Source organism: Hippoglossus stenolepis, chromosome 15 (assembly GCF_022539355.2).
Source record: "Hippoglossus stenolepis isolate QCI-W04-F060 chromosome 15, HSTE1.2, whole genome shotgun sequence".
Lineage (NCBI taxonomy): Eukaryota > Metazoa > Chordata > Actinopteri > Pleuronectiformes > Pleuronectidae > Hippoglossus > Hippoglossus stenolepis.
The window spans coordinates 10,919,143-10,930,581 of NC_061497.1; the positions used below are offsets into that span (position 1 = coordinate 10,919,143).

General features: G+C 41.4%; 1 protein-coding gene across 2 annotated transcripts; it reads right to left on the reverse strand.

The window, feature by feature from the left end:
* Positions 1–67: 67 nt before the first annotated feature.
* On the reverse strand, positions 68–11,035 carry zgc:163098 (uncharacterized protein LOC100037380 homolog). Of its 2 annotated transcripts, none has more exons than XM_035178948.2 (24): positions 10,875–11,035; positions 9,115–9,187; positions 8,842–8,953; positions 8,250–8,359; positions 8,022–8,089; positions 7,803–7,927; positions 7,649–7,713; positions 7,400–7,565; positions 7,082–7,281; positions 6,411–6,454; positions 5,077–5,181; positions 4,908–4,974; positions 4,537–4,703; positions 4,283–4,445; positions 4,121–4,200; positions 3,936–4,023; positions 3,719–3,847; positions 3,385–3,574; positions 2,438–2,518; positions 2,297–2,360; positions 2,027–2,180; positions 1,712–1,822; positions 559–737; positions 68–457 (listed from the first exon to the last, which is right to left on the reverse strand). In XM_035178948.2, exons 2-24 carry the CDS (start codon positions 9,178–9,180, stop codon positions 343–345), a joined length of 2,649 nt encoding a protein of 882 aa, XP_035034839.1. In that variant the 5' UTR covers positions 9,181–9,187; positions 10,875–11,035; the 3' UTR covers positions 68–342. The 2 variants fall into 2 exon arrangements, with proteins under 2 accessions (XP_035034839.1, XP_035034840.1); XM_035178949.2 differs by lacking the exon at positions 10,875–11,035 and adding an exon at positions 10,702–10,858.
* Positions 11,036–11,439: the final 404 nt, after the last annotated feature.

An 11,439-nucleotide genomic window follows, 5' to 3' on the forward strand; every position in this document is an offset into this window, starting at 1 on the left:
AAAATCAATTCAGTAGAACACTAATTTGATACCTGGCCCTATCAATCATTTCCTCCAGACACACACACACAGTTCATCACCAAGAGTGATTTATTTTTGTGTCGGATCTTTGCAGCGACAGTTCTGGTTGACATTTTAAAAACAAACATTAAAACAAAATATATTTAATTAGTTACAGTGTTCAAACTTCATCATACAAAAGGGTGCTGAATCTTGCATGGATAGTGTAAGTCAGGACTAAGTGTACTGAAGTGTCCGTCTGTTCAAAGAGCGCTGCGAGGGGGCAGCGTCCAACTCATGGACACCAGCAAGCGAATGGAGGTCAAGGTCCAGAGCTGAGAGTCAATGTTTGCTCTTCTTCGTCTTCTTGTGGGAGCGGTGAGGTGACCGCGATCTGGACTTTCCTGCCTTTCGGTCAGGAGACGGGGAACGTTTGGACCGTTTAGGAGACCTATTCCTGTTAAATAAGCGGAAACAATAGGAGAGTGATTTCAAGCACAACAATCAGGGTGAAAACTTCAGTACGTTACAAAAAAAACAACCTCTAAGGGCACTAACCTTGGAGGAGAGATACTCCTCGATTTTTGAGTCTTGTCATCGGGATCTCGACTCCGTCCTTGTTTTCTGTCTCCATCTTCACTTCTTTTGCTCCTGTCTTTGTCCCTTCTGTCCTCTTTTGACCTGTCTTTGGACTTTGACGATGATCTCTCGGTCTTTTCTTCATCTTTCTCAAACTCCTGCAGTAGACAGAATGAATTAACAGTGTGATCAGATAGCAGCTTCTATGCAAAGCACCAGATGGAACTGGCTTGTAAAACAAAATCCAACACATTTGCATTTAACAGCCTGCAGGTTCTTTACAAGGGGGAGCTAATCAGTCAATGTCCGACCAGTGCAAGACGCAATGAAATGGAAACATTATTTGAAAAGACCATGTCACACATGAATATTCCCAACTTGAAGATACATGTTTTTAGATGCTTTTTCCTTTGTGTACCTAAAATATTGACTGAATGATCCACAATCCTTATTAGATTATGCAAAACTACAGGATGCATTAACATGAAGCTTGGAAGAATGCCCATTCAATATTGCTGCGGATCCAGGAACGTTTTTTCACTTTTATATTATTGTAAAAATAGGGCGTTTTCCCACATTTTCCTTGATTTCTCAGAGAATAATTCATGGATCTCGATCATCTTGATGGAAATCTGACATGTTTAGAGGACTGACATTTGAGTGTATTCCAATTGGTGCAGATCCAAATCTGGATCTAGAGAATTTAAATGCAGTCTTATACTGTATGTGCCATTCTAGTTTCTTCTTTGGACGAAGGCAGATTTAACACAAACAGCAGCGTACATGTTTTTGCTAAACTTTACTTCCCTGTAGGTGGCGCAATCTGAAGACCTCTTACTGCTGGCCCTGAGGCTGTGCTGTTTCACATTACTGTCTGATTTCGGGTATGTTACATCAGTAATAGCTCTTCATTCTTGATGTTCAGTACTTATAACAAGCACTTTCCTTAATTTTACCCCCTGTTTGTAATTAAAGACCATTTCTATTACACATCCGTGCCACTGCAGAAAAAATACTAGGTGTTAATATTAACGGTGTATAATTAAATGTGTGATATATCAGAATATTTATGTACGGTTAAAAGATTGCAATATAAATTCAAAGCTATGCTAATAGCTGTCCAATAGCTCACCTTCTGCAGCAGTTTGTTTCTGTAGTGCTCCACTTGTTGTTGTATGCTCATTCCAGACTTTCTCTGCCTCTTGCCAGATTCCAGCTCATCTTGGAACTTCATAACCTTCACCTGTGTCACACCCATTTTATCAGTTCTTATCTCGAAACCTTCAAAATATTATAAGAATCACACCAGACAGGCAGCCAACTATTGGTCTCTAATGTATGTCCTTTACTGTTCTATTCAATCATCAGTGATAACTAAAAATGACCACAGTGTTTCAAACACTATTTTCAGCTAACCTAGATAAAGATAAAAAAAATGTGCACTTGCCTCCAGCTCTCTCAACCTCTTACGTTTGCTCTCAGACATCTGAAAACTTCGGAGGGAACTCTGGAAGTCTGCACTTTCATATTTTGCTGAACTGCCGGAGTCTTCATCAGTGCTGTCACTCTCCGAGTCCTCCTCCCCGTCCTGTGACTTGACGCTGTCACCACAAGGGAGAGGACAACTGTAAATCTCCATAACCATTTCTGGTGTTTTATACATTACTGTGAATGCTTTTCACAGATGATGCATTGACAACGACCACTAGGTGCTCACCTGACATTCACTTCATCTTCACCGTCTTGCTCCGCCACGGTGTCCCACTTAGACTTGGCCTTTGCTGAGAGACAAAGGAGAAAGATGAGCAGGATCGCAGGAGGAAGTGATATGATACAAAGTTATCTTGACCTGATTTACCTTCAGAAAAAGTCCCGGTATCACTTGTCTTCTCCCACTTAGACAAAGGCACTATGGAGAGGGGAGCGTTGCCGTCATCCACTGAGAGGGAAAAAATAAAGACAGCTCGTTCAGGACAAGGACAGAGTATAATTGAAAGATGTTTTCTGAAAGTCCTAACCAAGGTTCACGTTTTAGTTGCATTATTTATATTAAAGCCAGATAGTTTGGATTTGACAATGTAATTTAGCAAGCTCACTATAGAATGTTGTAGGACACATGTATATCCTATCAGCTATGTTGGCTGCGTCTACCTTTACTTGAAATGTATTCATTTACATCTGATGTCAATTCAGCACTTCGTAGTCTTTCTACTTTAATGGAGAAAATAAATGAACTGTTTAGTTTCCACTGTAATATCATTATTACATATATTACTACCAGCGCATCACCAACTTCTGGCGCAGGACTCAACACGAGTTTGAATGCACCAAATGATCGTCGAAGGCAAAGACTGCAAGCAATCCTGCGAGCCTGGGCAACTCTGGCTTCCACTTCTCTTTCTTCTTCTATTATTTAACGCTGTCTTAACTTCCTGCAATTGGTCTGAAAGTCTGAACGATCCATTAAAGTGTTTTTACACAAACCCAGCCATGGTTTGATCAGGATCAAGACCCCTTCTTTTCGTCTGATTAAATTTTGGTTTGTTAATCCAGACCCCACAGAGTAGTTGTGAAAGTGTCCAAAATGCCAGAAGTCACGTAATGATTATAGTTTACATTCGCATTTAATTAAATTGATGACCTTTTCTAATCCCTGAAGTAAAACTCACTGCATGCCTTGTTCCCATGGAGACCAGAGTACACACTCAACTACACAATGGGGTGGATCGCTGTATTGATCTGAGACACCTGACTTGGACAGATAATAAATGACAGGAACAGGAAACTATGGGGCATGTTACTCACAGGGCATTCCATCGATGTCATCAACAACGACTCCTAAAGGAACGCCATCCAAGTCATCGGCAGGGACTCCATCCAGAGGGTCCCAGCCCATGGGGCAGCCGTCCAGGTCGTCCACAGGAGCTCGGTCCAGAGGTAACCCATCTATTGGTGCGCTGTCCATGGGCGCACCATCAAGCTCAAAGGATGATTTCTACCAGGAGACATATACTTTGGTATTGCTGGTGTTTTGTGTGATGTTCAAATACATTCTGAACATGAACAGCTGTCTAATTGTCGAAATGTCATTAGAAAAAGGTCATAGTGTCCATAATGAGCAGATGAACATTGAGCTCACCTCTGCTGGCTCCGGCAGCTCTTCCACTGCTTTGGCAAAGCCCAGAAAGATGTTTTGAAGGTGGATGAGATAAGGCTCGGGGTATATGGCCCAGTCTTCCCATGCTCTAAAACAACTCATGACCTTTTGCTATGGAGATAAGATATGAAAATGATTTCTTTATTGTGGTTCTTTTGGGGTAAATGTCCTTGTGTGAGGCAAATAAAGACAGAAATACCTTAAACTGCTCAGCCTGCAGCCTGGCTTGTATATTTTTGTGTGCTGCATTAAGGTCTGCAAATATCTGGGTTAGGTTTGTTTCAAAACTGAAAAGACAAGGACAAAAACACGTCAACACTGTCAGACGGAGAAGAAACAGAACATTATAAATGTGTTAAAGATTTTTTGTGGCAAGTCTCTTACTATTTCCTATAGTACGATGCACCAGCGACTTTGGCACATGAGTTATGCAAGATGTCTGACACGAGATACAATCTGGCAATCTGTGGGAACGAGGACAAAAATACTTTACAAACACATTCTGTGTAAGCTCCTGGATATGAAGACCTAAAAGAAGCCACTAGCCTTCTTCTGAAGGGGCGTCTGAAGCAAAGCGAAAGATTCAGCGATGAGTCCCACTACTTCCTCTGCTGCATCTGCCCGCTCAAGAGAGAACAGCATGGTGCTGGCTATATCTTCTCGGCTTGGAGTGAGGTCTTTAAGCAACATCTCCAGTCTCAGCCTGTGCCTGAAAGGGTGTGCACAGACGTATGAGAGGTCTACATTTCACACTTTTGACTACATTTACAAACCTGTGAATGCCTGTAAGACACACTTACTCATTTCTGAGCTGCCCTTTCTTCACCTCCTCCTCAGGAGAAGCTTCCTCCTCCGCTTCTGTCCCCTCTTCCTCCTGAGAGTAGTTGTTTAGGACAGGGGGTCTCCACAAGGAGCCTCCTCGAAACAAACGGAAATCTGTGGTTCTCCACTCTGTCGGGGATTCACCCTGTGGAAGAGATGGAGGCCAGATACATGGATACTTACATAGAGCTACACCAGTTGGATTTTCATGGGGTAAAATATCTATCTGGAAAGGATTGGGAGGATTCAAATTTGCTATTCCCAATACAAATTTGATTAGCAAGTAAATTATTAGAATTGACAAGTTTTCAGATTTCTCGACTAACCCCTGGAGGTTGCAAGGAAATACCTGGAGAATTGAAAACAGTTTCCAGCGGTAGTACACATGATCCTGGCTTTTGTTGTCAAAAAGGAACCTGAGGCAGCAAAGAAGGAGGAAATTAAACATACTTTACTACTACTTACTTCTTCAGAAGGTTACTTAGGAGAACAACACACTAAAGTACGGCAGCGCTTACTTGTACTCTGCATTGTTTTTCTCCTTGTTCATTATTATGGCTTCAAATACAGGTCCTTCACGCACCACAAACTCTATCATCCTGTGAATAAGTAATAATAGATTCCTGTGGAGAGAGAGGAGAGTATCAGACCAGGGTTTGTGTCAAACTGTCTCTGTCAGATACTACATGAGACTCTGTCAGATACCTGCTCACAGTGAACTGTTGGCCCATGCAAACTGCTGGCTGACTGAAACTGACCCCGACAGTGTTATTCAATGTCATTCACTATCTAAAACACATTGAACATAATGAGGTGATATTACACAAAACTGTCACTCCCTTCCTCCCTTCTAAATGGGACAAGCACTGTGTCAACGTGTTTTAATATTTCCAGATCCAAAAAAAATCTAAGCAATCACAACATCCATTCATAAATAATGACTTATGTTGAAAGCCACAACCCAAGGTTAAAGTTTTGCCATTTTGCCTTGATTGAGGAGAAGAAACTAATTATTATGACTCTGCAAGACTGTTATTATGACCACTACTTCATCTGAACTACAAAAGTCATCCATTTTTTGTTTTTCTGTCGTATGGTCACCAAACTAATGGTCTCTTTTAAGATTAAGTGATTCTTATGTAAGGAAAAAACAAAGCCTGAGAATCTAAGAACGATAACTAGAAAGAGACAGATTTACATCAGGATATGATTGATAACATTTCAACAAGAAGTCTGTTCATGCAGTGTTGCTGACTCTGTGTCTCATCTGCCACTGCAGTAATACATTCATATTTACTGTTTCTCTAACCTGAAACATTACCTAGTTTTTAGCACTGGCGTCCACCTACATCTGACATAATCATGGCTTGGGTTAATATTTAAAATCGATCTGCCTTCTAGCTGTATCGGTCTGCAGTGTCTCAGCCAGCCCACGGGAAACCCAGGGCTCAAAGATGTTGGTATAAATCAATAAAGCTTACAATCATTTGCAAAGTCTGCTGCTATTCACTTCAAAATAACAAGGAATTACTGAAACAAACTAGAGGAGAAAATACAAATGTCTGTATAAAATATGCTAAGCACATTCAATGCACGGAAATCTGAGGCCGAAGTGACTTCTGACATCTACAATAAGCACCCCCCAGCTATGATGTCAAATTGTCCACTGACGACGGAAAGTGTTGCGACACTACAAAGAGCCTGAGGTGAATGCTTGTGCTATACATCGAATGCAGAAACAGCTCTTGGGACTTCCTGCTCTCGGGACATAAGAGGAGTGCACCACAGCCTCCGTCCTGTAACACTTGTGTTATTAACAGCTGGTCAGTCGTAGTAAGAAGAGTGTGTGTACCTTTCGGTTGGGATAACCACTTTGACTACGGCTTCGGACAGAGTCTGTTTGTGAAGTCAAACCAAATAGTGCAAATATTAATAAGTGAGTACTTGTACAGATGAAACACTGCAGGATACATACAGCATAGAAAACCACGATAGCATTCACAGTCAGTGAAATGGAGGAGGGGGCAGGGTGACACAGGTGAATTACTCCAGTAAATTATTCTACAATGCTGAACCGTTTAAACTACCTACATTTATCCGAAAGATTTCAGAGCTAAAAGGCATTAATGCTACACACAGTCAAACTGTTACTGCATTGTACATAGCACTGCATCCTGTAATACAGCACTACATGAACATGGTGATGAATTCAATGAACAAACAAACATGCGACAACATCCTAATATGCGTCCCTCTTTTTTGATTAATGACAAATTTTGCTTCTTACACATGGATTTATTCCGAGTCAGATGCAGAGGTTGCTGCAGTTTGAACTGATTGCATTTGAATTTAGCATAAAGGCCTAAAATTATACATTTTCATTCATCTCATTTTAAAGCCTTATCCTTCCCTAATTTTTTTCAACATAAATTACTTGTCAGAGAAATGAGCATATAGAGCCGAGTGAAAATTCACATTACAGAGAAATAACGGTCACACAGTCGTCCCCAGACAAAGTTTTACCTTGTCAAGCTCCCCTTTGGACACGCCCAGCGGCTTAGTGAAGTCATTGCGGAAGCGACCCCTCGGCTGGGCATTGAACGGCAGACCGGAAGGGGGAGGCGGCGTGGCCCTCACCCCCACCGGTGTGTAGAGAGGCTGAGGTGGAATGCGAGCTGGTTTTCCCCACCCCAGCTTCATTTCAAACCCCATAATCATTTTACCTGCAATACAAAGCATTATTCCTCAAGCACAGACAGTGTGGAACATAACCATACAATAAAAAAAAAAGGGAGGATGGTTATTCTATAAAGCAAAGCTATTTATAAGAGTCAACTGTACCATCAAGTGAAGCCAGGGCTCGCTCTGCATCTTTCCGTGTCATGAACGCTACAAAGGCTCTGTTGGAGGTCCTGTTGCGCTCCTCGTCAGTGCGGGGCCACATTATCTTCACACTGGCTAGGGGACCATACTTACCAAACTCTTTGCACAGCAACTCCTCATTCATCTGAAATATTAGAAAACAGTGTGAGAGTGAGAAAGGTTCATCTGGGCGGCCCTGAGCCAAACAAAGTCGGAGTGCTCCTTTACCTTTGGGCTAATGCAGCTGATGTAGAGGTTAGTGGTGGTTGGCACAGTTAGGTCATCATATAATGCTGAGGGGAAGAAAAATAAGCTTAACTTGATTTAGAGGATCGCAACATTTTCAACTAGTAAAACATTGATATTGAAGAGGAACCCTTACTTGATCGACCTGATAATGGTATATCCAGATCGCCATATGCTCCTCCTCCACCTCCTACACTTCCTCCTCCTGTGCCAGGGTCATTTTTCTTCCTTTTATGCCTTTCCTCACGTTCTTCTTGTATTCTGCATTTTTTTAAAAAAAAGATATTAAAAACAGGCTTACACATGGAAATAAAATATATAAAAAGATATCAGGTTGATTTGCAAAAACACTTACAGCTTAAGTTCTTCTTTGAAGAGTTCGAGATTACTCTTCTTCTTTTCATCTGTCCTTCTTTTAAATGTCTGTGGATCAAACAGGCAGCCATTAGAACTGATTTGTACAACTGTACCGTCCGAAGTGAGAGGTCGTAAACAGCATTTAAAGATCAGTGTAAATATTGTGTTAGCATTTATACTGATTTCAGTAATCACGCCATCACGTAGACATTAAAATGCATCTTACAGCCTTTCTGCTTTCAGTGGATGATACTGGGGAGACATTCTGGGACCCAGGGACAAACTTTGTCGGAGGTCGATAGAGCTTATTTTTCTTGACCTCTGCCGCTTCCTCCTCTGAAAAAAGGACAGAAATTCATGAACACTGACAACTCAAGAATTCACAAGGTGTGCAAACTGTAATTTAGGTAAGAATAATTTCGATCAGTAAAAAGAGGAGAAGGCTCTGCTATTGCCCCCGTTCTGTCTGAGCACCTTCCATGACAGACTGATAAGAATTTAAGTCTCCATCCTGCAGCTGCTTTTGTAGTTAACATTTAGATTAAAAGTACAGTCTTCATGTGTAAGAGGAGGTTTAAAAACTGCTCAGTATTGAAAGAGTCTTATTCACATCAGTGTGATAATGCAGAGCCAACTATTGGTTCTCAAAGTGGGAACTATGAGTCAGCATGATTTTCTTTAGTTAATCTTTTCAGTTCTCCTTTTTCTCATTTAAAAAAACTAATATCTCATAATTCTTTCACAGAGGAGCAGAAATGAGAGCTAGCTGCGTCCTATTATTATGCTAAATTGAAAGTGATGAAATTTTAGCTGCTGACCTTTAGTTGCATTCACGATACCACCGCGGACAAAAGTCTTTACTCCGCTTTTCTGGTTGGTCTCAAACGAGGCCAAGAATTCCTCAAAAACCTCTGCTGCTTTTTCTTCCTCCTAAAAAGTCAAAAAGAGACATACAGAGAATATAGTTATGTGTTTTTATCCCTTAGGTAAAAAATTCAAAATTTTGATGGTGATTACTAATATACATGCACATATATTTATTGAAAAGCACTAAATGATAGGTAATATTACATTTACCCCAACCTCCTTACCTTTTTCTTAATCTTTTCTTGTTCTTTCCTTGTTTTGATCACAGTTTTTCCCTTTTTATCTGCCATTCTCAAACTGCAAAACAAAGAAACAGATGAATAAAATAAAAATGTAAGACTACTGATAATTCTTATGTATAAATAAGAGGATAACAGTGACCCGTTCTACTAAAATCAAAAATGAGACTATTTACCTGAATAAGTCAAGGTTTCGATTAGGTTTGCAAGAGTTGCTCAGGGAATATTCTATATATAAGAGAAACAATCAGCTGGATGCAATGTGACAAGGAGGCCAGTCGGAAACAAGGTAGAGTTTAAATTAAGTGAGCTATGTCTTATGAAAACCTGAACACATAAAATCAGTAATTTTGACAATAAAAATAAACAAGTAAAATAAAAGGTGAAAAGAAAACGATGAAAACACAGTGAAGTCTATAAAAATGGGTTTTAAGAAATGATTTAAAAGAAGTCACTAACTCTGCAAGCCATATCTGCTCAGGAAGGCCGTTGCAAAGCCAAGCGGCCCTGATGGCAAGAGCAATGTTATCCTACGAAAATTCCAATAGGATGTTCTAATGGGATTAAGACGAATATATGTCTGAATAATGTGACTAAGAATGCAAGTACTCCACGGCTTAATTATTGCTTATGATTGTGGGCAGCCGTGGCTCAGGTAGAGCTCAGTTAAAGAGTCGGTGGTGCCATCGCTGCCCGAGTGTCCCAGGGCAAGACACGAAACCCCAAATTGCTCCTAATGTGATGTATGACAGCGAAAGTGCTGCACACATGCACAAGTATGAATGTGAGTGTGTGTGAAGGGCAAAACTGCACCATAAAGCACGGAGTGATCATCGAGACTACAAAAGCACTGCATGAATACAGAGCATTTGTCCTGAGTGTGACCTTATCCTGGGTAAGGTCATCAGTGGGCAGTGTCTCATTCAGACTATTCTACTCATCAGGTTTATATTGGAACATTGGAGTCCATGAAAAAGGTCTGTCATGTTTTACGTTGTGTGCACAGACTGTGCATCTCTCCCTCAGGGTCAGTGGAGAGTCACCTCCCTACTGCTGGGGGGGGGGAGGAGACAGGAGGAGTCTGTGTCTGCAGGTTGAGTCACTTCAGATTATTTGGCTCGTGTAGCATCACTTCCTTCGCACGGTCAGATTGTAAATACAGAGAAACTTTGCACTATGCTAAAGTGCTAATCTTTACCCACATACAACTGCTCAGACATATGTGGGAATGGGAGTAACTTGCATTAGCTAATGTCATGTCACTCCACCACGTCGTGTAGCGGTTTTAACCTGATAATAAGACTACACATATATTCTGGGTGCTGCTTTAGTCCATTTGTAGCTCAGTGTTTAATGTAAAAAAAAGGGCCTGGACTCCCCCCAGGCTGTTTTCCCTTCACTTAGCTAACGTTAGCTTTAGCTAGCTGTAGCTGGACGCCCCCCCCTCCAGTTAGCAGGTAAGCTAGCGTTAGCCTCTACGTGAGTAATACTTATACACAAGCATTGTTTCTCCAGCATTCATCAGTCACGAGCATAACAATATCACAAACACACACGCATGCAAACACCCACCTCCATCTGCATCACTACCAGCTGCTAACTCTGCAGATACAAGCTAGCACAGCCCAGTGCAATAGAGAGTGTCGCCACAAAAACCAACCGAGCGACCGCACAGGACACTGTTGTTAAAAAAGCACACTGCATGCACATAGCTCCCGTAACCTGTGGCTAAAACGGTAACTTACAACGTGTGTCATGCTACTGCTTCACCATTTTTTTTTGGCTGCGACGACGATATGTTTGTATCACAACACGCTATCTGCCAGGAGGCGTGATGTCCGACTGGAGATCCGGGAGAGAGGACGCCTCCTTCAGCGACGAGGCTGCCTCACTGCTCATACATATTCACTCCCAGTACTTCTAAATGAGATGGTTGACTTCTAGGGTTAATCCTTCATGTGCACACTGCTTCCTCCTTTATTTATATATATATATACATGATAGATTTTTATTATTGTGTCATCATGCACATTATTCGCACAGGCCAGTGGTGGATGTAGGAATTTTCTAAATCAGGGGCCCGTAAGGGGGCCACAATTTTCACAGGTGGAGGGGGGGTTAGACAAGATAAGATAAGATAAACTTCCTTGATCCCACACTGGGAAAAATCCCTCGTTATTGCAACAGATTGTAACATAGAGGTAGACAAGTGTCCGAAAGTATAGATTAGACAATAAGAGGTGCTTTTAGTCGGTCAGCGTTCTCCGGGACCAGCATCTAAAGAATGGAATCTGTTGCCAATTCCGATAA